The sequence below is a fragment of the Calypte anna genome, chromosome 8 (genome assembly GCF_003957555.1).
Source record: "Calypte anna isolate BGI_N300 chromosome 8, bCalAnn1_v1.p, whole genome shotgun sequence".
NCBI classification, from domain to species: domain Eukaryota; kingdom Metazoa; phylum Chordata; class Aves; order Apodiformes; family Trochilidae; genus Calypte; species Calypte anna.
Genome location: NC_044254.1, coordinates 26,041,996 through 26,065,507, shown reverse-complemented (window position 1 = coordinate 26,065,507; position 23,512 = coordinate 26,041,996). Strand labels below are relative to the sequence as shown.

The following is a 23,512-nucleotide window of genomic DNA, read 5'->3' as shown; positions in this document are numbered from 1 at the left end:
CAGCAGCGGCGGCCAATGGGAGAGAGGAACCCCTTTACCACCCCCCCCGTGGTAAGGGAGGGTCGGCCAAGTGCGTGGCGGCGGTGGGGGTGAAGGTCAGGGGCCGTGTTGGTGAGTGGGGCGGCGGAAGGCGCCTCCCCTCTGGTGTGCGGCGGGAGGCGAAGGGGAGAGTTGGGAGAGCGACCCTGGGGCTGGGGTCGGCAGACCCGCAGTGTGTGGCGGGGCCCGGGGCTGAGGCGTTGGGAGCTCTGTGAACGGGGCCAACCCCGATCCCGGGCGATCCGGGCTCCTCGCAGCGTCACAGCCCTCGGAGGGGCTGTGGGTGCTCGGTGTCCCCGGCCCCGCTCGGGGTCATGGAGCTTCCCTCCTCTCAGATTGAGCACGTTCGTGTGGCAGGGGTGAAGCTTGGCTCATTAATTCCCTTTGGAAATGAAGCGGTGTGTTGCAAAGCGTTCCCCTCTTCCTCAGCACTCCCGGCTTTATGATTTCCTCCAGACCTCCTTTTGTTTCAGCGCTGGGGGTGGGGATGCAATGAGGAGGGAGCTGGGGTAAAAATAGCTGAGTCCCCGAGCGGTCTGCAGCGTGGTTTGGGGTTGGAGGAACCTTCTGTAGGAGCAGGGCTGTGTCTGAAGCAAGAGTAGCACTAAGGCATAAAAAAAAAAGGAAAAAAATCATCACACTGCCTCTACTTCTGTTTCCCACACGTCTGTGTGTAAAGCCAGGCTCAAATCTGCTTATAACCAGTGTCCCTACCACATTAGCCTCCAGTCCCACTTGGCTGCTAGCCCCAGTTGCAGGTCAGTGCCCTCCCCCTGTTTCAAAGCAGTTGTCACATCCCAGGGGCTGTGGTTTGTTCTTCTGAACCAAGCTCCAAGTTTTTCAGATGTTCATCCTCCAGGTGACCAGGCTGCTTGTTTTTGTTGGAAATCACTAGGTCAGAACAAGCAGGAATTAAGTGTGTGCCTGCTGCTCTCGCTGGAGGTGGCACTGGCTGGGAAGCAGAGGCTGAGCTGCCATCTCTGGCATTCCTGCACCGGACCAGGCAGAGGGAGCAAGCAGTGGAACAAGAATATTGAACAAGAACAGGGAGTATTGCAGGTGCCAGAGCAGCTCACAGGTTTTCAGTCTTGAGGGCCACCCCAGATCCACATGGAAGATGCTTGAGAAAGGTTTCTCGTTCCTTCTCCAAATAACACTGGGCTGATGGGCACATGCAGCTCATCATCGGGCTGGTTTTGATGCAGGGCTTGTGTTTTGCAGACAATGAGTGGAAATGAAGATGACTGAAGATGACTGGCTGGCTCTCAAACCCCAGGAACCTTCTCCATCCCAGTGCTGCGGCAGCGGCTGCAAACCCTGCATCTATGATGTGTTTGAGAAGGAGCTTGCACAATGGGAGAGGGCCAAAGCAAAGCAAGACAAAAGCCTCCTCATGGAAAAGAAAGAGCAGGTCCATTTATCTTCATCACATCCTAGAGCCAGTGCTTTGATCGTACTTGTTAGTGTGTGGGGTTGTGGTGATGGGGAGGGACGCAGCAAATGGATTAAAGGCATGTCTAAAGAGGAGGCTGTAAAGGAGATTCCCCGAACTCTGCCTTCGCAGCCACCCTCCCCCTCTCTCCCCTTGGCTGTAATGTGATTTTCCAAGTGTCGAGTTCGCCCTGGTGTCACGTTACAGCCCTGGATCTGCAGCTTCTCCTTGCTGGGGTACCCCAGGCAGGCAGTCAGCTTCTCTGGAAAGTGGGAATGAGTGAAAGGGACAAAGATCTACCCTTTTCTCTGACGTTTTCCTTGGGCAAACTCTGTCTTCCTGATCTTCTTTAGACTCATACTTGGAGGATGAAAAAAAGCTGTGATGTGTGTGGTGGAGTAGTTGTCTTCAGAGAGTATTTTTAAGCTTGCCAAGGTCCTTCTACGTAAGATTGAGTATGCTGGGTCAAGCTGAAATGATCAGCGTTGAAACAGCCAACAGTATTTCCCATTCACAGTGGTCATCAGGAGGTTCCAAAGTTGCCCCCAAAGCAGCACTCAGCTCTTTTAGCAGTGTTATTTCTGTTTGTTTCCAGACATGAGAAAACGATTGCAGTGAGTCATAACAGGATGACCTTGCTGTAAGGTGTAAAAAAATGTAATTTAGAATGAGGTGTGTGGGTGGGGGTAATGTGAGATCCCAAAGTGCATGCCACAGAACATGGTAATGAATCAGCAGAGAGCTGAAATTTGTGCTGGGCCTCAGCACTTAATACATGTTCTTCTGGAGTCCTGAGTATCTCCAGCACTGAATTAGCACACGCATTTCTTTGCTTCCAAAGAAAAATGAAATAATAAAAGACACCATCTAACCACCTAATTATTTATTGTTGTTCTTGCAGAGCAGTAATTCAGAGCTGAATCCAGAAACATTTACTGCATTCAACATCAGCTCGGTGGAGCAGCTAACAGAGGACACCTACCAGTACAGATTTGAATTACCAGGAAACAGCAGCCTGTGCTTGAGTTTAGGACAACATATCGTGTTAAGGTATTGTTCCTTGTGAGTTAAACAGTCTGCATTGTGTAACCCAATACGTGGGGCTTTGTCAGGAGACAAAAGCTTCATACCAGGCAAATTGTAATTCCTATACCTCAGCAATGACACAAATGAAAGAACTTGTGAGCTCGTTAATACTGCTAATTTTATTGTAAAAGCCATTCCAAAGCTGTATTTTTCTTCAGCATTAGCCTTTCCTTGGTGGGTCAGAAAGAATTAGGTGTGATTAAGGAAATCCATTTGCAGAAAGAGTTAGAGAATTGATGTTACAAGAGATGATTTACTCCAGCATGTCAGGATGAAGACAGCTCAGCATTTTAGGTAAATTTAGGTATCTTGGGGTAATTCAGAACTCGGGGTGTTTCCCCCCTGGTGTCCAGGCATTTCCTGACTGATTTCTAGCAAAACAACCCTCCTGTGTACTTTATTGCTTGCCAGAAAGGAGCCACTTGGGAAAAGTTTATGTCTCTCTCTGCCATCTGTGGTGATCACTGCAGATAGAAAACTGGTGTTCTGGTGCCATTGATCTGTATCTGTTGATGTTTTTTTGTACCTGAACAGCTGATGCATACAGCTGTCTGGCTGCTAAAGGACACTCTTCTCCCTTCTCATCATGCAGCAGAGGAAAAGGTTTGGTCACTTCCATCAGTTGCTATGGTCAGTAGTGAAGAGCAGGGTGGATATGTTCTCTGGAAAGAGAAAACCTACAGGAAAACACAGTGTATATTGACAAGGCCTCAGGTCACAGCTCTGCCCTGGCTTTCAGTATTTATTGACCAGATGCTGTCCAAACACAGAAGGCAAAGCAGATCCCAGCCCAGAAGGGGCAGCAAACTTATCCACGAAAATATTTACTCTCCCCTTTGTCACTGTTGCACTTTTGGCTGCTCAAACATCCTCCCAGGGATGTGTCCAGGAGGCGAATGTTTGTTACAGATGGGGCTACCACCCAGATAACAAGAAGTACATTGAGCCCTTATGTTCCTCCTGGATTTTCACCTCTGGAAGGGAAAGATTTTCCATCTGTCCACAGGCTGGGCCACTGCCTTCCTCGTCTCAGTGACCCAAGTCACAGTGGGTTCCTCTTATTTCTCTTCTCAGAGGAGTGGTGAATGGTTTGGAGGTCCAGCGAGCCTACACTCCAATTAGCCCAGGGGATGCAGAAGGGTACTTTGAAGTTTTAATTAAAGTAAGTAAGCCCATACCATATGGATCAGAGTTGAAGGTGCTGGGGACTGTGGTTTCTGGAGGAACCCAGCATGCTGCCAACGCTTCGAGTGAGACTTTTTCAAATCCCCCATGGACTGCTTCTGTGTTGTTTGGAAGCAGTTGTGCTTTGCTGATAAAAATTGCAGTTTTTCCCCACAAAACTGAGAGCAGAGGAAGGTGACACACAAACAAGTGCTTTGCAGCATAAGCTCCGTGAAGCGTTTGGGAAGAGCCTCTGGGGAGCCCTGCAGCCACCAGGCTGGGAAGAGGTGCCTGTTCCACTTCCCTGGTTTCATTTTGCCTTTTCAGTGTGTCCTTGAAATTGCACCCAGCTGTCAGCCCAGGCCAACCACTGATTTTGGGAAGTCTCTGCCCATCCCTTATCCTCCCTGTATTTTACTTGAAGAACGCTCCTCAGGAAAAAAAAAAATAAAATTAAGTTTGGTTAAAACTCTAGGCAGAGGGACCATTTCCAGCTGATTCTGGTGTGTGGGCAGAACTCTGGAGCTGCCTGCAGCCTGAGAGAGGCCTTGTGGCCCATGGGGCAGAGAGGTGGCCCATGGGCAAGTGTCCTGGTCCTTCTGGAGGCTACCACAAAATGCCAGTTGAGTTTGAAAGGATTCTACAGGAGAACTTGGCTGGAAATTTGTCTGATTAAAGTCTGCAGGGCCCTCATAAATGATGGCTTTGTGTCGAGAATATTGAAGAAAAATTTTCTGATAGTGTGTTTGTGTGTCACTAGTGATTCCTCAGGGCAGAGCCAGACAGCAGTATAGGTGTGAAATTCAGAGTGCTGGGTAAGTGGCTTGCAGAGAATGACCACTTGTCCTTGCCTTCCTGGATTTGACATTTGTGGGGCTTATTCTGCATTATACTTTTGAGCACAAACCCTGTTCTTTAGAAAAGCTTCTATAGGGCACATGTGGGAGGGTCATTTCACCATTCTTGTGGCAATTGGTGTGTGGTAGGGGAGAGAAATGTTACATTTGAGTTGCATTAATAGGATACATTTGCAGGATGACTGTGAAATTTCATGTATACTTGCTTTATACTCACAGGTTTTGCATTTCAATAATAATAGTAATGATTGTAATGATAACTCTCCTTTTTATAGAACCTTTCATCCCAAAGGGAGCCATAGTTATTCTCTGGCAGGGACAAAAGAGGTTGGTAACACCCAGTGTAAAGCAGCCATTTTTATAACTCACTCTGTAGGTTGTGGTGTATTTCACACTATTCGGGCAATTTTGGAAAGTACTATATTATTATTGTTATTATTACTATGCAATCCAAGCACTGTTCCAACCCTTGTGTCTCCTGTTATTATAGCACTGCATTTGTGATACTACAGTTAGGAGTGAGGGAGTTGCCATTTACAGACCATAACCCTCTTTTTGAGTGATTTTATAATGTTAGGCTTTCTCTCCATGTAAAACTGGGTGTAGAAGTTCTCCCCCAGGAGATGATTATTTTTTTCTTTTTATTTAGAAAAAAAAAAAAAATTCATTTGAAATTCAATCACTTCTCCCTTCAATTTTTGGAAATCATTTTGGTGAAAGGAGGATTGTTTTAGTTTCTATTACCCTGGTCCACTGGGAGTAGACAGTAAGTGGGGCTGACTTTTCTTCTCTTGCCTTATGTTTCTCTATTTGAAAAAAGCAGGTATAAAATACTGCTCCTTTGATGCATAAGACTTAGCTCAAGCCCAGAGCCCTCTGAACATAAAATGTTTCTGGCAGCAACTCAGGGCCTGGATGTGCTCATGTTATGCCTTTACCTTTTGAATGTAACAACTGGTGCTGATTGTTCTTAATACTTCAGGTATTTTTTTTAAGGGAGGTTGTTAGGAGAGGAGGAGCATCTGTGTTCTTCATTAGAACACACACACACCCCCTAACTCACTCACTTTTTCTTCCCTCCTTTGTGGTTCTCCAATTTTGTTTGCCTGCAGTGCAGCTTGGTGGCCAGCCAAGGCACTGGGTGTGGAGCTGGGCTTCTCTCCAATGTGTGTGCAGAAAATACCCCAAAATGCTCCTCTTTTTGAATGGGCTGGAGTCTTTGAAGGCTTCTATCACATCCCATCTTTTGACCTCTGGTTGTGTTGCTCTTCCTCAAGCTGATCAGTGGCATCTCCCCAGTGCCAGACCAGTTTGCCTGCTGCAGCTGTTGGGCTTATCTGCTCCTGCTCTTTGGCCCAGCCCTTGTTCTCTGTTCAGATCCCATGGACTGTGGCTGTGACTGTTCTCATTAACCATAAAATGGCCACAGATACAGGCTGTACACACAGCACGTGCCAACAAGGCTGCTTGGATGAGCCCTTCATTTTCCAGCCTCTCCTTGCTTCTCATCATTTTAGCAAGCAACCCAACCCTTCCTCACCAGCCATGAGTGAGGTTAACATTCCTGCAGGCAAAAGCCTAGATAATATTCTTTGTGCCTGGTAGAAAATAAGGCAACTTTTGCTAATGTTTTTCTTCTGTGAGGCCCAAATGAACACATAAAAAAAAAAAAGTGAAGGCATCCCGTAGCATCCAGATGATCTGCTCTGAAAACAAGAGTTTTATAAATTAGAAACCTGACTTTGGGTCACTAATTGCATCAGCACTGCATCTGAGAGACTGAAATAAAGCAAATAAAATAAAGCAAAAGCCATGCAGTGTTTATGTAACTACCAGTAACCAGAGGGCATTTCCAGACCCCATAGCCTGCAATCTGGAGGACACTCGAGGGCTTGGATTGTGCCTTGCATTCAAGACTCTCCTCTCTGTGTGCTTTGTAAGCAAGAACTCTGATAAGCTTTTTCCAGTTTTGGAAATTTGGACTGCATGAGAGTGGGTTGTGTTTACATTATAGTCAAGCTGGAATGGATCCAATATGATTTAATTTAAATCTCTTTGTTTTGGGTATAACTTAGAGTTATTTTTCAAATAGAATGATCTTTCTTTTTAAACGCATGAAATGGTTTTGTCTTTTTTTTTTTTTTTCTCCCTTCTTGTTTAAATGTAGATAACTTTATAATTGACTTTAAGCTGGGAAACTTTCCAACAGAGTATAATTATTCTTTTCTTTTGTGCAATGTTTTTTATTAGTGCTATGAAGCTGGGCTAATGTCACAATACATAAAAACATGGAAAAAAGGAGACGTGGTCTTTTGGCGTGGGCCGTTTGGAGGGTTCCCATATCAACCTAATAAGGTTAGTTCCTTGAGAGACATAGGATGTCTCAGCTTGTGGCAGCTAGCTTTGTTTAATACTCTAAAGAGAAGACATCCATTTGATTACTGTTTTCATGATTATTTTAGGGACTTCCTGGGTGACCCTACAATGCTCCAGCACTAGCAGTCAACTGGAGAAAGTGCACTGTGTTGAAGTGCAGAGTATTTATGAAGAAGGAGGAGAGGGAGGTGGACAGGAGACTGGAAAATATTAGCAAGGCTTCCTGTTCATCACTTGCATTAGAAGTTCCTGATGTGTGGAACAAAAGGGAATTAACTTCACACCAGCAGCAGTTTTTGCCTTGTTTGAACCATGTCACTGTTCTGTGACAGCACGAGTGAAGGGGAGGGTGTTGATCTCTTTTTCTCTTGGGTATTCCCTGAACTGCAGCTCCAGTGAGGTGTCACATCACCCAGTCCCTCTGGAAATGTTGGTCTCACATGCTGATACCAGGCTCAGTGCAAAGAAAGGCAGATCCTGTTTCAGGGCAAGGCTTCTCACACATTAATTCAGTTACTTAATTGTGACCTTTCAAATGAAGAGCAAAATTGAAACACTGGTCATTAAGATCCCAAAGCCTTGCTTCTTCTCTCTTCTCCCTCCCCCCAACAAAAATAAGGCTGTAACATCATAGTGGCCAAGCTCCAGGCAGAGCAATTGTGTTCTGCTTCCTGAAATACTCTCCCTGCTGTTTTAGGCTACTATTCCCTTCCTTTCTCATCTTGAAAGCTTCCAGACAATCAGTTGGGAAAGAACAGGGCAGTCATGCCCTGGCTGTGCTCAGGGGCTCTTTGGGTGATCTGTGTACATATGGTTTGCAAAGCATCTGAGCAGTCTTGAAGACAACTTCTTGTAGAAGAGCTGTTTATTAATTTTAATAAAAGTCTCAAATATTAGTTTTTTGTAAGATTTACCTTTATCTGTTTGCTGCCAGTAGAATAGAATTGGACTGGGATTCAGGCTGATCAGCTCCATTCTCAATAAACTGCCCAGTCCAAACAGAGCACAGGCAGCCTCTGAGGGCTTAGAAGGGGCATAAATCCCAGTTCTGGTGTTGGTGCACTGGTGGGCAGCTGGGGAAAGTGCTGAGAACCTCCTGTCCTCCTACACACAGCACCTCACTGCCTGAGCATCCCTATCATGAATAGAGTGAATGTTCCCCCTTTGCAGGTGGGAAGCTCTATGTGCTGCTGGTAGAGAAAAGTGGGATCAGGCACTGGGAAGATAACATGGATCAGGATGGAGAAGAAACAATTTCTGCCAGAGAACAGTCAGGTCTGTACTTGGCAGCATCTAAGAGGAACAAAGGGAGCACTCCAAGTGAGAAGACAAGACACAGTGGGTCAGCAAAGTGTACTGAAGAATTGAAACTGAAATATAAATGAACTGAAATGAAGGCTAAAGTTAGGATAAATTGGATATAATCTGATTTCATTATAATTGGTATATAAACCCTGAAAGTGCTATCTTTAATCTTTTGCAAAAAAAAATGTTCTGAGGTTTGGTTTTATTGGTTCATGACCTTCTGATAGGCTCTCTCTCTCCAGGGACCCTGTACCAGTGTGACAGCAAGGAGGAACTGACCATGAGCACATCTGTTTCCAGTCACCACAGCTCACACAAAATTCTCTGTTTTCTTGTTAGCATGGAGAACTCCTCATGCTGGCCTCTGGGACTGGCCTTGCACCAATGCTTCCCATCATCCAGTCCATCACAAGGGATGAAGAGGATGAAACCTTTGTAACTCTGGTTGGCTGCTTCCAAACATTTGACAACATTTATTTGAAACCTCTTCTCCAGGATCTGGCTCGATACTGGAATGTCAGAATATTTTACATCCTGAGCCAGGTAAATACATGGATGTGTGTGTGTGAGGGTTCTGTGTGCTGGATGAACCTCTGCCTCCTCTGCTTTTCCATGAGTGTGATCTTAATGCTTTTCCAGTCTTGGAATCCAGTAGCTGCTGTTCTTAAAGCTGCTGCCAGGCTGGAGAAGTTCAGGGAAGTGACCATTGCTTCTCTTTACCTCCTGGGTAATGGTTCTGTTGGGATGGACCCAGTTGTTGCTGCACCTAAGCATTTGTGCAAGGAAAGCTTGACTCAGAGACCCACAGCAAATAAACTGTTTCTTCTTTCCTAATATCAGTGCCTAAACCTGTCTTTAATTTCAGCACAGATATTCCTATCATTTTCTGTCCCCTATCACTCTGTTCTTCTCGAATATTAGCACCAACTTCCCAGCAATTATTTTTCCCAGCTGACCCATTTTTGAACTTATTAAAGTTGTTTCCCCCTCTGTAAAATTAGTTTCTCTGCCAAATCCATGGGATAAGAGCATACCTCTCTGTGGTCTTACATCTTGAGCAGTCTTTTTCATTTCTGTTTGGTCCCAAAGTTGCCCGTATTCTGCACAGATTTGGTAGTTAAAAATTATTTCCCTCAGAAATGAGGATTCATTGCAGGGAGGATATAGAAAGAATTATTTATGCTAAGGGAATGAATCCCATTGCATTTTTAGTTTCTCAGATGAATCATTTTTTGTATCTCTCACGGTGGGTCTGCCTCATACATAATGTTCCACATATGGCCTCAGCAAGTTGAGACTGGGTGTAAAGAAAAGTACTTGTGATGTGGGCACCCCCTCAGCTGCTCTGCAGAGTGTAGCTGGTGATTGTCTCTGGTGACAGAGCTTTTCAGGACAGTGTTGTCTCAGGAGCATGAGGAGGTCTTGAAATTCAATCAGTGAAGGGCAAGAAACCAACCTGACCCCTGTCAACACTCTCTGCCCCTTGTGTACATCTCTCCCTTCCTTCTCTTCTCCTAGCAGGTTGGAGTCCAGCATCCTCCCTTTTAGGATTATATGTCTCAATCTCAGTATTTCACTTTGCTGTCTGTCACCACCACATCTGAGCACTTTCTGCTTCTAATTAATAGCAGAAGGGGAGTCCCCATTGGATCTAACACCAATGGGGATGTGGGGTCTAACATTTCTCATGGGATCAGAGCTGTGTTTGGAGCAGAGCTGGCTTCTTCTCTTTTTGGTCAAGGGAGATGGGACTGAAAGAAACTTGGGAATGGAAGAGCAATAGGGAGAGGAGCAGACTTGGGATTTAGGACTTGGGAATAAAAAAGGCCCAGTGGCAAATGGTTCTCAAAGGAGAAGGATCTGAAGTGTTTCTTGGCAGTAGTTACACTCTGGTTTTGTTCAGTCTGGTCTTGTGACAGGGAAAGGTTTGATCTGGGCTTTGGATGAGGAGCATAGCTCTTGGGATGGGTCACTTCTACCCAGATGGAATCAGGAAGGTGACAGTCATCCTGTCTCTGAGGGGAGTGGGGGGATCAGGCTGTAAGCTATCAATTCTCCTTTTTAACATGGCACACTCTAAACCTTCTGTCTTTTCAGGAAACATCACTGGAAAAACTTCCTTGGAGCTATCAGGAAAACACATACACTGGTCGTCTCAATGAGGACTTGGTGAAGACAGTGGTAAATTCCTGTCGAAGGAAGCCATTTGTACTCATCTGTGGCTCTTCTGCATTCAATGAAGATATGAGCAGATATTTGAAAGCTGCAGGAATTGAAGAAAATTCCTGTTTCGTTTTTTAGCAGGATATTTCTGACTGAGGAACATGAGGCCAAACCTTGGTCATTGTTTCTCTGCAGACATTGCTGAAAACGGGACATTTTGATAGACTGATTTCCTTGTGCCTGTACTTTCGTAAGCCTTTGGATCAAATATTTGTCTCCAGCATGATTCTCACTTTTGAGAGTGTTTTAAGCATCAGGTGCCACTCCAGAGTGGCTGCTGCAGTCACCCACACCTCAGGGAACAGCATGGGAATGGTAATGGAAGTCTTTACATGTGGTACTAACACAGGGATCTCCTGAGGGTACTAAAAAGGATCCAAGTGCACAGCTCTGCTGTAATATTAAAACCATTGTCTGGCTTTGCAGTCTGTATTAGTCTGCAGTGGGATTGTGCCCTGTTACCTGTCCAGGGAGAGAAGACAGCATGGCCAAGGGAACAGCAGAGCACTGGCCTGGCACTGGGGTCTGGGGGGTTTGCTTTGGTTGTGTCATTATCTTGCTGGTGATGCCAGGCAAGTCACTTCAAGCTCTCTGAGCCTCAGTTGCCCTGTTACACACCAGTACAGAGGAGGAGTTGCACCTTTTACCTTCATAGAACTGCTGTGTTTAGTAACTACACCTGGAAATAGAGCCTCTCTGCACACCTCTGTGTTTTTCTGTTCATTTCCTTTTCATTCTGTGTTGGGGTTTCCCAGGCTGTGACAGATGATGTTGTATTATCATTCATGCCTTATTTTTCACCTGTAGTAAATAGTTACAGGTAAATAGCACACATTACACAAAGGAGATGTAGTTGAAGAGTTACTCAAAGCAGGCAATGTGCACTAAAATGGTGGCTCTGATGCACATGCTGGGAGGAGGCATCGGTTCCCCTCACACCATTGAGATTTGTCTCCAAATGCCTGGAATTAATCCTCTATAGCTGCAGCTTTTATGTTAACTTATCTGAGCAAGGGCTAATGAGGAAGCCATCTTTGTAACCCAAAATGGGACTTTTAACACAGAGAGATCCAGGGAAGTTGTCCATGGGAGGTCTAATGCAGGTTCTTGACTCCCACCCAAACTGTGCTTCAACCACCGTAAGCCACTCATGTAGTGGTGCTTCCTCACAGCCTGGGGCTGATAAAATAAGGAGTTTCCTCCTTTGGTTGCTTTCCCTACCTTGGCCTTAACTAGGAAGAGGGAGAAAATACTTCCCTCAAATATTACATCCCCTGAAAACCTTACTGCTCTAAACCCTTTGAAAAAAGCAGAATATTTAATGCGAGAGGTTTTGCTGAAAATCCACCCAGCCTTTTTTCCAAAGGTAAAACTTGGTGCTCGCTTCAGGATGATGGGAGGAGGGAAAAGTGATGACTTTCTGCAGGAAATCTGGGACTGTTCTTTCAGCACAACCCCAATATGTCTGGGTATTTCAGCACATATGGACCTCCCTGGTTCAACCCTACCCAGCTGGTCTGGCCGTTCTGCTGCGAAGCCTCCCTGTCTTTGTTCCTGGCTAAAAGGGAGGGTGGTGAGAGACGAGCAGGCTGGGAGTGCTGGGGGTTGCAGTCCTGCAAAGGAAGGCTGCTGGGGGAGCAGGAGGAGGGGATGCATGTTGAGCCCTGGTGGAGGGGACAGGGGGGCTTTGCAAAAATGTTCTCCGTAGGGGAGATTGTGTCCTTGGAAGTATGGACTCCACAGGGCCTTTAAACTGCCTGTGGACACATTTGTTCTCTATTTTCTGCCCTTCTCTCCCTTCCCCCTCTTTACCTTTTGTCATTTTGCAGGCTGGCTTGCACACAAGTCCCCTCTTACCAGCTCATCCCCTTTCAGAGGCTTGTATGGTGCTCCTGCAAAGGGTGTGGGATGGAAAGGCTCTGGGGTAGGATTTTCCCTGACAAGGGAGTAAGAGAGTTTTCCTTCCTTTTGCAGGCCTGGGAAGCATCCTGGGGTGGCAGTTTTTTAGGGAAATGGTGCTGATTATCAGGGGATTCGTGGAGCTGCAGGTGGGTGAGCTCCATGCAGTGGTGGGTGGCCAGGGCCAAGGGTTTCCCTCTGCCTCTCCTGCCAGGGCAGAGGGTGCTGGTGGGATGCTCTGGTCCTCTGGCTGCCCCCTTGGAAGCCCCTGCTGCCCATGCAGAGCTGTGCTGGGGAGAGGGGCTTCACTTTCCTTCCTTTCTTCTTCCTCATGCACAGCCTAAATACCTTCTTAATTTCATCTCATTATTTCCTGCCTAAATAATTCCCATTCCTCCGGGGGACCGCGTTTAAACCTTTGATCTTCTCTGAAGTCTGGGAGCCCTCATCACATCCTTTCTATTTAAATGAATCAAATGTCTTTTTCACTCATGATTTATAAATTTGCTCACAGAGGAACAGAGGCAGTCTTGATTCTGCCCAACCTCGAAATCACCCACCATGGTTCTGCCTGAAGCCAGAGCATCCCCAGGTGAGCCCGAGCACCTCCAGCCAGACCCCCTTGTAGAATCAGTTCCAGCCAGGGAACAGCCATCCCCAGGTCAGGAGAGGGTGGATGTGACAGCAGGTGATGGATGCTGTCTCCTGGGAGGGGGGCACAGCTGCTGTGCTGCACAGCCTCAGTCCCCCCATCTCCTGGGGGTATTGCTGATGCAGGGGATGGGAGAAAGGATGCAGAAGAAGTGGCTGCAGGGAATAGGTGTTCCAGGTGCTGGCTCCGTGCTGGGATGTGTCTTGGTGCTGATGCCAGTGGTGGGAGGGCTGGAGGATGAGGGGGTGTTGGATGCACCAAGATGAATGGGAAATTTGGCACCATGTTGTCCCTGAGCTCAGGGGACTGTGAGCAGTTCTGGCTGTGGGGTGGAAATACCTTGGAGAGGTCCTTGGTGCCAGAGCATTCCTGCCTCTTTCCTGTGGATTGTTGTACAAGGCTTGGGGAGAGACATCCTCTCCAAGCCCATTAGGGAAACAGCTAATTAAGCTCTGTGGTGTCTCCAAGAGGTCAGCAGGAGATGTGCCAGTGGTGCAGCCATCTCCCAGAGCCAGCACCAGAGCAGGGGCATCTCCTTCCAGTGTGCACTTGCTTCAGGTGATTGGGGGGTAATGTGGTGCCCAGTGCCACAGGAGAGACACCCCAAAGTCCCCTGCCTCAGCTGGGCTCAGGAGGGAGGGCTTTTGGATGGGATCCCCCAATACTCCACCAGCCCTCAGCATGGCTCCAGTGAAACTGGGCAGTGGGGAGAGAGCCTGCACAAATATTATTGTTGTTATTATTACCCATAAAGATATGCAGGCACTTAACGACCTTGGCATGGAGCATTTCCTGGGGATTAATGACCAGTTGGCTTTAATGGTCCTTAGCTGCACCTCAGGCCATCAGCTCCTCCCAGCCCATCATTAATCCACAGGAAATGTCTTGGGCATCGATCCTCATTGCTTAATTAATAAATGCAACTTGTCTCCCCGCCTGAGATTTACAGATTCATGCTGCTGTTTTCCCTGCTGCTTTGAAGGTGACTTTTTTAGCACAGGTCCCTCACGTCAGGAGGCCCTCGTGGGTTTTTGTTTCCTGGTACTCATCTGGGTGTGGGTTATGGCAGCAGCGAAGTCTTATCCCTCCTTGGTGGGAGGGAAGGAACTGAAATGCTGCTGGGTTTGGGGGTTCTCCAGCCCCAAATGGGGTTCATCAATCCCACCCCACACAAAGGCTCAGTTACCTTCAGCCAAGAGCATCCAAGAGCCTGGGTGAGAAGGAGCCTGAGCTGGCGTGGAAGAACAGGGTGATTCTCCAAGGCCTGAGGAGGTTCTGTAATAATCTTTTTTTTTTTAATTTTTTTTTTTTTTGCCTCAGAGTCACAATTCATCTCTAATCTTCCTCTGGGGAGGTGGGATTTGCTATCTTTAGTACTGACAACTGCTGCTTTCCTGCTGCTTTCCTGGGTGCTCACTGTGGGATCCTGACCTGGCAGCTGACGTGTTTAAATTCTGCTCCCTGTTTCTCTGGCTTTCCTCACCCCTTGGCTTTGTGCAGTGGGTGCTGCAGTATAAATCACATTAATTCCTGAGGTGCTTTTCCATGGTAAGGCAGAAATTCCCATTTTGGTTCTCTGGCTTGCCTGGTGAACTAAATTATTTTCATAGCCCCTTAAGGGCATATTGTCAACCCAGACTTACTGCTGTTATACACCATATCTGAAACATTAATATCTCTTCTAAATATAGTGTATTGACAAGGTATCTGGTATAGTGTAAATCCTTGGGACATCTGATCCAGATCATTAAAACTGAGTGAAGGAAGGGAGGAATAGATCAAGTTACCTTGCCACTCTTAATTCAAACAAGCGATGAATTATTCATTCTGCTATTAATTCTAGTCCTCCTGCTTTTTATTTATTTCTCTCTTTATTTATTTTTTTCCTCCTAGATAGACAGCTCTGAAAGGATGCCCGGGCACCCGTGAGGGGAGATTTGCCTACCAGAGGATGGGGTCCCTGGGGGTGGGCTGCCTGCTTGTGCTGACCATGCTGTGTGGGGCTCTCGGGGATGCTCCCAGCAGAGGTAAGATCCTGGTTCCAGTTCCCAGTGGGGACCCTGGGTCTGATGGGAATCTGTGGTCCCTGGGGAGGAGTGGGCTGTCTGTGGGTACTGCAGGGACTCTGGGGTGTGGGTGGGTCCCAGCTCTCAGCCCATGCAGGGAGAGGGGCTTGCTCAGGCCAGGACCCCCCAGCTCAGCTTGGGGAGGGAGGGAGCTGGGCTCTGTGGTTGGTGTGTGTGGCAGCAGGTGCAGGACACTGTCACGCTCTGTTTTCTGCTTCATCCTTATTTTTCTGCAGATTGCAAGTAGGGTTGCCCTGTTGTGGTGTACAGCTGCTTTGCTGAAGGCTTTGTTAACTTCTGGGTTTGCACATGCCTATATAAATAATATATATGCATGTGCCTATCTAAAAACCTAGTATATACACACATACATACATTTATTTCTGAATACATGGATGCATGAGTATGTTGCTGTGCATGTCATAAGCCCCCCACCTTACCTGGATAAGATGCAGTGCAGGCTTAAAAGAAAAGAGTAATATAGGGGGGCAGGGTGGGCCAGGTGAGATCAGCAACTCAGCTAAGGAGCAGTAAGCCCTCCCTGCAAACCACAGGGCCATTCTCACAAAAGGGCTGCACAAGAAATCAAACCCCACCCTGTCCCCAGCATGGGTGCTCTTGAGGGGTGAGCAGCTGCCAGTGCTGCCTGCACCCACCCAGACTTCCCAGAGCACCCCAAAGCTCCAAGCCCTTCATCCATCCATCCATCCATCCATCCATCCATTCATCCACCTGCCCCATGGCTGCTCACCCCTCCCACGGGCTCCCCTCTTGGGTTGTTATTCCAATAACATTATTCCTTTTAGTGCCAGCCCCATATAACTTTATTGCCTATCCCCAGTGATTAGCAAGATTTTTAGCTCTGACCAGCTCTGCTGCTTGTGCCAACACACACACACACACACACACACACGTACACATCTCCCCCCTCCCTTACCCATTTGCAGCATCACTTACATCCTCAGGACCCCCCCTCACCAGGAGGTCACTGCAGCAGTGAGTGTGATGAAGAGCAAGGCAGTGGCTGACTATTGATTTGCAATATACTTGGCCCAGATTGATGGCAGCCAGCCCCCAGCCTCGCCTGGGAAACCTCCACGTGTCCCCCAGAGGCTACACAGGGTCCATGTCCCTCCCAGACATGATGTATGTGCCCACTACAGCAGCCCCTTCACCCCAACTCTAATCAGACCGAGGGGCAGGTGGCAGCAGGCCCCCCCCCTCCCCCCCAGCCTCATTTTATAACAACCCTGTCTCGGGGTAAAGATTTCATTAGAAAATCAATCCCTGCACACATAACTCATTGTTCAGCACATCGGGCCCTTCACCCCTCTTTCTCCCAGCTTGAATTCACCCCTACCACTGCTACACGGAGGGAGCATCATCAGCAGGAGGCACAAAGCTGAAGGGCTGGAACCACTGAATGATTAAAATGTGCTCCCTACTTTCTTTTTCCAGCAATAAGGAGATTGGGACAGCACACTGTCACTGGCAGGACAAGCTCTCAGGCATGGCCAAGCCCCACCATGGGTTAGCACGGGGAGGAAGGGGGTGGTGGATGGATGAAAGGTGATGGAGGGACACTGAGGGGTGACTGAGTCCCCTGAGGCTTTGCAGGGTGCTGGTGTTCCCATTGTGCTGGTGGATGGTGGGATGGAGCCGGTGCCGTGCAGCCTGTCTCCATCCTTTGAGGCATCCCCTGGAAAGAGGACATCACATCCAGCTCTGGTTCCCCCAGGCATCAAATGTGGGGGGGTGCTGTCAGCATCCTCTGGCAATTTCTCCAGCCCCAACTTCCCAGGGCTGTACCCCTACGAGACAGAGTGCACGTGGCTGATTGTGGTGGCCGAGGGCTCCTCCATCCTGCTCTCCTTCAGCCACTTCGAGCTGGAATACCACGCCTCCTGTGCCTACGACTACCTCCAGGTCTACAACGGGGCCACCCGGGACCGGGGCAACCTCTTGGGCACCTTCTGTGGCCGTAGCCCCCCACCACCCTTCTCCTCTGCCTGGCACGTCATGGCAGTCATCTTCCACTCCGACCGCCACGTGGCCAAGCGCGGCTTCGCTGCTGTCTACCGGAAAGGTAGCAGTGGAGGGATGGTGATGGTGGAGCATCCCATCCATCTCTCCTCCCCCACCATCCTCATCATCCATCTCTTCTCCCCCACCATCCTCATCCTCATCTTTGCCTCCTCACAGATGCCTGTGGTGGACAGCTGACGGGGCTGTCTGGGGAGATCACCAGCCCCCGCTACCCCGAGAGCTACCCCAACGATGCCGAGTGCCGCTGGAGCATCGGGGGGGGCTGCTGGTGGTGGCCCCCTCACCCTGGTGTTCGCTGACTTCCAGGTGGAGGGGGGGCAGGGCTGCAGCTTTGACTACGTGGCCCTTTTTGATGGCCCCACCACCACTGCCCCCAGCCTGGGGCGTTACTGCGGCAGCACCCGCCCCCCTCCCACCGTCTCCTCCACCCAGCACCTCCTCATCCTCTTCAGGTCGGACTTCAACATCGGTGGCAGAGGCTTCAAGGCCCATTTCTACTCAGGTGTGGGGACCTTGGGGTAGTGGGAAGGAGGTGGGGATGGGTTCCCAAGGGTGGTGGTGGTGATGCTCTCCTTCCCGCAGCAGCAAGGGGGATGATAGGGGAGGGGAACCCTTTGGGAAGAGCCCATGGGATGATAGAGTGAAGTGTAAGCCAACATCCAATGCAAATGGCATCCTTCTGGCTATCCCAGCCCCTGGGTTGTCTTTCTCTTGAGCAAAAGCCACCCTTCTCCCTTGCTCATGCCGTTCTTTAGGGATTTGGGTTTTCTCCATCTGCTTTTGTAGGACTTTGGCCACCTTGGGCATTGCCATCCTCAAAACTGATGGGTGTCCTTAAGCTAAACGCAAAGCTGGGGAGCAGTGAGTTGGAGGGCAGAGCATATAAAATAATAGTAACAAAACAAGTGATAGCTCAGCCACCAGCTTGTCCACAGACAGGGGGCTTCAGGTTTCATTGCCTTCATTTATTCCTTTCCCCTTTATCCCTGAGCAGGTGAGTGCCAGGAGGTCTTCACCACCATCAAAGGGAATTTCTCCAGCCCTCACTACCCCGACTTCTACCCCAACAACCTCAAGTGCCAGTGGAGCATCCAGCTACCTCCAGGCTACCGGATCAAGGTCTTCTTCTTGGACATGGAGCTGGAAGGCAGGAGCAGCCTGACAGGTGGCTGTGACTACGACCACCTGGCTGCCTTTGATGCTGGTTCTGAGAAGGGGTCACTCCTGGGGCGGTGGTGTGGGGGAGACAGCCCAGCACCCATCACCTCCCACCACAACCACCTCCTGCTGGTCCTCCACACCGACCGCAACACGGCCAAGAGGGGCTTCTCCATCACCTATGTGGGAGGTAAGGACTCCTTGAGTCCTCCTCAGTGCTTTGTTCCCTTTGGGAAGTGCTGGAGACAAAATGGAGTTTCCCAAAGGACTGTGTGGTGAAGATGCAGGAGCAGAGCAGGTGGCTCTTTAGGGATGGGGCGGAGAAGCCATGGCGGGTGAGTGTGAGGAGGTGGAGGAGGAGGAAGAAGACAAAACGGATCCTCTCTCCTGGCGTGAAGGCTTTCCTTCAAATGCCCATAAATCACATCTACTCAGCCCAAGTTGTGACCTTCCATGGGTTGGAAAGGAAAGTTTCTGCATGGCTGAAGAGGTGTGGGTGTGGGTGTGGAGGCTGAGGTGTCCCTTGGCCACCTGAGGAAGGGAGCAGAGCACTGGTGGCAGTGCCACCCAGGCTGCTAAGAGCCTGGGTGCAGATGCCCAGGTTTCTTGCAGAGCGTGAGACACACGTGCTCCACGTGGTGTTCAGTATTCAGGAGATGCTTCCCAGCTGCTCCTCCCTGCACTGCCGTGCTCCTGTCCCTCTTTCATGGTCTGAAGGAGAGAAAAACCAGGGGGTTTTTAGGCCCCCAAAGCCCTAGGGGAGGTGACCAGCTCAAGCATCACAACGCTGCTACCCAGCACGTTCCAACCCAGCTGGCACATGCTGAGGTGGCAGAAATAAACCATGTCCTCTCCACTGGCAGCATCATCAGAGGGATAGGGCCCTTGGGACACAGGATTCCCAAACCCAGCCTGCCAGCCCTGTCCCATGTCCCAGCTGATGGGAGGAGTGATGTGTAACCTTCCCCATGTATTTGCCAACCTTTGCACCTCTAAAGCCAGGGAATTGATGGTGTTCGTTGTATTTCAAGACAATTACATCTGAGCTGACCCGTGTGTCAGGGATGGTTCAGGCAGGGGCAGCCTTGCTGGCAGGCTGGAGCCAGAGCAGGGCTGCTGGAGTGGCAGCACAAGGGCTTGGGGGTGGCTTGGTCCTGAGTTTCAGAGCTTTCATCCCTCAGCAGCAAAATGCTGCTTCATTTCCCAGGTAGCAGAAGGAATCTGGAGCTATGTGGCTCTAGGAGTAAGAGATGGGATGGAGTTTGAGATTGTCCTGGATTTTCAGTTGGGCTTCAGCGTGCATGGCAGGTCTGCCCTTGTCCTGCCTTTTTTTTAATGCTTTACAGCAGGCTGAAGGGAGAGAAATCTTCTCCTCTCTGTGCCTGGTGATGGAGAAGCCCCATTCCCAAGGGAGGAACTTGCAGACAGATGGGATGCTCACTGAAGGGTGGGGGGAAGCCCCATCATACCAAGGGCCATGACTTCTCCCAGCTCCCCCAGGCTCCTGCATCCCCTGGATGTCTTTCAGGGGAGGAGAAAAGCCTGGACAAGAAACTCTCTAAACCTGAGGCTGCAGTCTGTGTTTGCCTGGAGATTTGGGCATCTGTACCCAAGCTCTTGGCAGCTGGGCACTGCCAGCCCCCAGTGCTCTGCTCCCTTCCTCAGGTGGCCAAGGGACATCTCAGCCTCCACACCCACACCTCTTCAGCCATGCAGAAACTTTCCTTTCCAACCCATGAAAGGTCACAACTTGGGCTGAGCAGTTTTTATGGGCATTGGAAGGAAAGCCTTCACGCCAGGAGAGAGGATCCATTTTCTCTTCCTCCTCCTTCCCTCACTCTAATGCACTTTAGTTATTTGGTAAATCTTCTAATGGTTTTATAATGCACTAAGTGGAGCAAAGTGACACAATTTTTTTGCATTGATTTTATTGCATCTTACCAGTTTCATAAGGCCAGGATTCAGAGGGAGCTGGAATAATTCAATAATTCATACTGCCCAAGTGGTTCAAGCTGAGTGAGGATTAACTTTAAAGAGGGGAGCATTCTTCCTCCCTCCTCTTTTCCCTGTGTGGATGCTTTCTGCACCCAGAGGGGCCAAACATGGTGCCAAAGAGTGATGGAGAGGAGGTGGGTTTCCCATGCATTGCTCTTCTCTCCAACATTATGGGCAGCCCAACAGCAGATCCCTTTGTGCTTTGCTCACCAGCTTCCCATCAGAAACACCATTCTGGGGCAGGTGGAGGGCTGATGGTTCTTGGAACAGGACTTGGGCTGGGTCATCCCTTGGGAGACTGCCCTGGGGCTTGGGACCCCACTTGCCCTTCACCAGGGGCCATGTGGCACCCATGCAGCTGCATCACTCCAGGGCAGGCAGGCTTGGGGTCCCCCTGAGATGAGTCTCCTCCACTTCACTCCTGTAAGACTTTCTCTGGCAGGGGTGTTGCAGAGTGTGAGGGAGCTCTGTGCCCATGGCAAGCCATCAGCAAAGCTCTCAGGGTCTTATCCTGGGCAGCAACTTAGATGTTTCATTGGCTTTGCAATGATGGAGAGCAGCTGCTCTCACAGGATAAATCCTTTCCTGATTATGGGGGTGACAGTGTGACCTGTGCTGGCACTTGGGTGTCACTCAGAGAGCTGGGAAGGAGGATGGGGCTCGAGAAGGTTGGAGGTGGTGGCAGAGAGCAGGACAGTGCCTGGCAGCCAACTGTGTCTGTCCTCAGCTAAAGTATAAAAAGGTGTTTTCTGCATTTCAGATGTAGCTCCTTTTCCCTTGAAAACTCATCTCCTGTGGCAGCAAGGCCAGGTTGTGCTGGTCATAAATCCAGTGTCCCTGCTGGTCCTGGTGCCATTGGTCTCCTGCTGCGTGTGTGTGATGGGGACAGCAAGTTTTGAAAACAGCCACAGTGACTGAGCTACTACTGCCCTCTCTGCACCCTGGGGATGTCCCCTCCCAACAGACCTTCACCTCTACCTTGTTTCCTGTCCCCACAGTCGTGCCCATGAACGTCACCTGCACCCGGACAGACTTCCACATCCAGATCCCCGTGCAGTCCCTGGCTCAGTTGGAGAGGAACAGGATTTATTTGGGGACCCCCTCCTGCGCAGCCCAGGTGGTTGGTGGGAACTTTAAAATCCACACCAGGTTTGACACCTGTGGCACTGAATCCCAGGTGAGCAGTTGGCAAACTTTCCTTTTAAACCAAACTGAGTAGGTGGTTACCCCTGTGCCAGTTGTGTTGGCATCAGAGAAGAGGTCCCAGTCCCTCTCCCATTTTCCCAGTAGACTCTGGTCTGCTTCCTGGCCAGCTGCCCACCAACCCCCTGTGAAAATGAGCTGCACAAAGCCCCCCATGAGCCCCCACACTTGTCTTGCAGAAACGCAACAACACATCCATCATTGTCAGCACCCTCTACATCGATTTTTCGGCAGGCGACCAAGAGGACATCCACCAGTATGAGGTGCAGTGTGAGCCCAAGAGGAAAGAAGCCTCAGTCACCCTCATTGCTGGCCCAGACTCAGCCAGGATCAGCCAGGCAGAAAACCTGGTGGATACCCAGCAGTATGAGGGGGAAGTGACAGACACCCGTGAGATCAAGAGCCAGGACACCAGTGACATTGTCTTCATCAGCATCTGCATCTTGGCCGGGCTTCTCATGGTGGTTGCAGTGGTGGGGTTGGTGCTTTTGTAGGATGCTCTTCCCCAGACTTCCAGGGCTTCAATCTCAGCCCTGCTCAGGGGTGGAAACACATCCCCAAAAACCCCCCCCCTCACCCCAGGCTGAGCATTAGCACAGCTGCTCATGTGGAGACACAGATCCCCGGCCTGCACCCAGCCTCCACCTCCTCCCAGTGCCTGAAAAATCTGGGCAATAGGCAGCCATTTCCCGTCCCAATTTGTTTCCCTCTGTCTCAATCTGTCTATTTGGCTCAGGGATGCAATTCTTGTGCTTCCTAACTCTTCCTGCACCTGCTTCAATTTGTTTTCCCTCTGGTGCTGCTGCTGCTCCCGGGAAAGTAACGCTGTTTGCTGATGGCTGTGAATCATCCTGTCAGTTATTCCTAGCTGATGGTGTGAAGGTACAAACCATCCCCAAATATAGCAAGATTCACAACAAATATTTTCCACGCCTCCCGCCCGTGCTCCAGGGAGTTCTGTAGGGCTGTGTTGTAGGTACCTCCACTTGGCATGGATGGATGTAGCTCCTCTAGATGCTTCCAGGTGGTGTTTCTGGCTGCCTGCAGATGAGGTGATGATGAGATGCCTTTGCCAGGCACCCTGGAGCATCATGTTTGATCTTCGTGTGTCATCTAACCCAGCCCTTTCTCACAGGACTTACCTGGATGCCTCAGCCACCAGCACCTGGAGGGAAGGAGAACAATGTTTCTTCTCTATTTTCCTCCTTTCCAGCACATCCAGGTGTTCACTGCTGTCAGGTCTGTACCAGCACCACTCCTGGAGTCTGAAACCATGGGCACAGAGGTTTAGGTAACCTTTTAAAGATTCCTTTAGAAGGAGGGGTCACTCCCCTGGGACCTCAGTGACACCAGACCTCCACCCTTGGTCCTTGCAGAAGGTGAGCTCAGCATCCAAGAGCATGTAAATAGAAGTTATGTGCTCCTCCAGTCTGCTCCTCCAGAAACCCTTAGAGCCCTGATGCTACTGACTTCTCCATGGCCAAATAACCCCCACCTGCCTCTTGTGCCCTACAAAGGCAAAGGAAATTCCCTTTCAGTGTCACACAGGGGGTGGCTGTCACAAAGCAGCCTTTGTGTGTCCAGGTATGGCATGGAAAAGAGGCTTTTCTGGGTAGTTGGTGGTGGTGGACTCAAATAAGAGATTGGACCTGGTCCGAGAGTCCAACAGCAAACTGGACCACTGTTGTGCTCATCCCAGGGAGGTTTTTCCAGCTCTATCTCTGGTCTGAAGCTGCCCAAGCATCCCCAGGTGCAGTGCTCGGCTACATGGATCCCTGAGGATGCAGGACCTCCCAAGCCATGGGGGTCCCCAGCATCCCCAGTCCCCCACAGCATTATCCAGGGGCTGATGACTGGAACAACCAACACACCTTGGAAGGTTTCACAAGAGCAGGGAGCAGAGCAAGGTTGTGTAGCCACTCCAGCTCCAGCCCTCCTCAGCCTGAAGCTGTGCTCCAGTGTGTCTCAGCCTCTCATTTTCTCCATTAGGATTTGTCATCCAGTCTCTCCC

At 49.5% G+C, this 23,512-nt stretch overlaps 3 protein-coding genes across 4 annotated transcripts in view; 2 read left to right on the top strand and 1 right to left on the bottom strand.

Annotated features, from left to right (window-relative positions):
- The first annotated feature begins 42 nt into the window (after positions 1-42).
- On the top strand, positions 43-11,185 carry LOC103536463 (NADH-cytochrome b5 reductase-like). Of its 2 annotated transcripts, none has more exons than XM_030455219.1 (7): positions 43-111; positions 1,261-1,450; positions 2,373-2,521; positions 3,632-3,719; positions 6,829-6,933; positions 8,599-8,802; positions 10,357-11,185. In XM_030455219.1, the coding sequence occupies exons 2-7, from the start codon at positions 1,274-1,276 to the stop codon at positions 10,558-10,560; spliced, it is 927 nt and encodes a 308-aa protein (XP_030311079.1). In that variant the 5' UTR covers positions 43-111; positions 1,261-1,273; the 3' UTR covers positions 10,561-11,185. The 2 variants fall into 2 exon arrangements, with proteins under 2 accessions (XP_030311079.1, XP_008500853.1); XM_008502631.2 differs by lacking the exon at positions 43-111 and adding an exon at positions 310-437.
- A 4,039-nt stretch (positions 11,186-15,224) lies between these two features.
- The window catches only part of TCEANC2 (transcription elongation factor A N-terminal and central domain containing 2), a 21,617-nt gene continuing 13,329 nt past the window's right edge, over positions 15,225-23,512 (bottom strand). Inside the window, exon 5 of the transcript XR_003987804.1 lies at positions 15,225-15,234. The gene's annotated coding sequence lies outside the window, so the exon portion shown is untranslated. The remainder of the gene's footprint in view (positions 15,235-23,512) is intronic.
- Positions 16,753-21,995, top strand: CDCP2 (CUB domain containing protein 2). Its single transcript, XM_030455744.1, is given in 6 exon segments — positions 16,753-17,185; positions 17,302-17,402; positions 17,404-17,647; positions 18,140-18,493; positions 21,297-21,475; positions 21,681-21,995. Coding segments are annotated over 6 exon segments (1,626 nt in total).

Coding starts and splice junctions, on each gene's coding strand:
- LOC103536463 (XM_030455219.1), top strand. CDS start 1,274: ATGAAGATGACTGAAGATGACTGGCTGGCTCTCAAACCCCAGGAACCT. Junction 1,451..2,372: donor TCATGGAAAAGAAAGAGCAG/GTCCATTTATCT, acceptor TTGTTCTTGCAG/AGCAGTAATTCAGAGCTGAA. Junction 6,934..8,598: donor TCCCATATCAACCTAATAAG/GTTAGTTCCTTG, acceptor TTTTCTTGTTAG/CATGGAGAACTCCTCATGCT.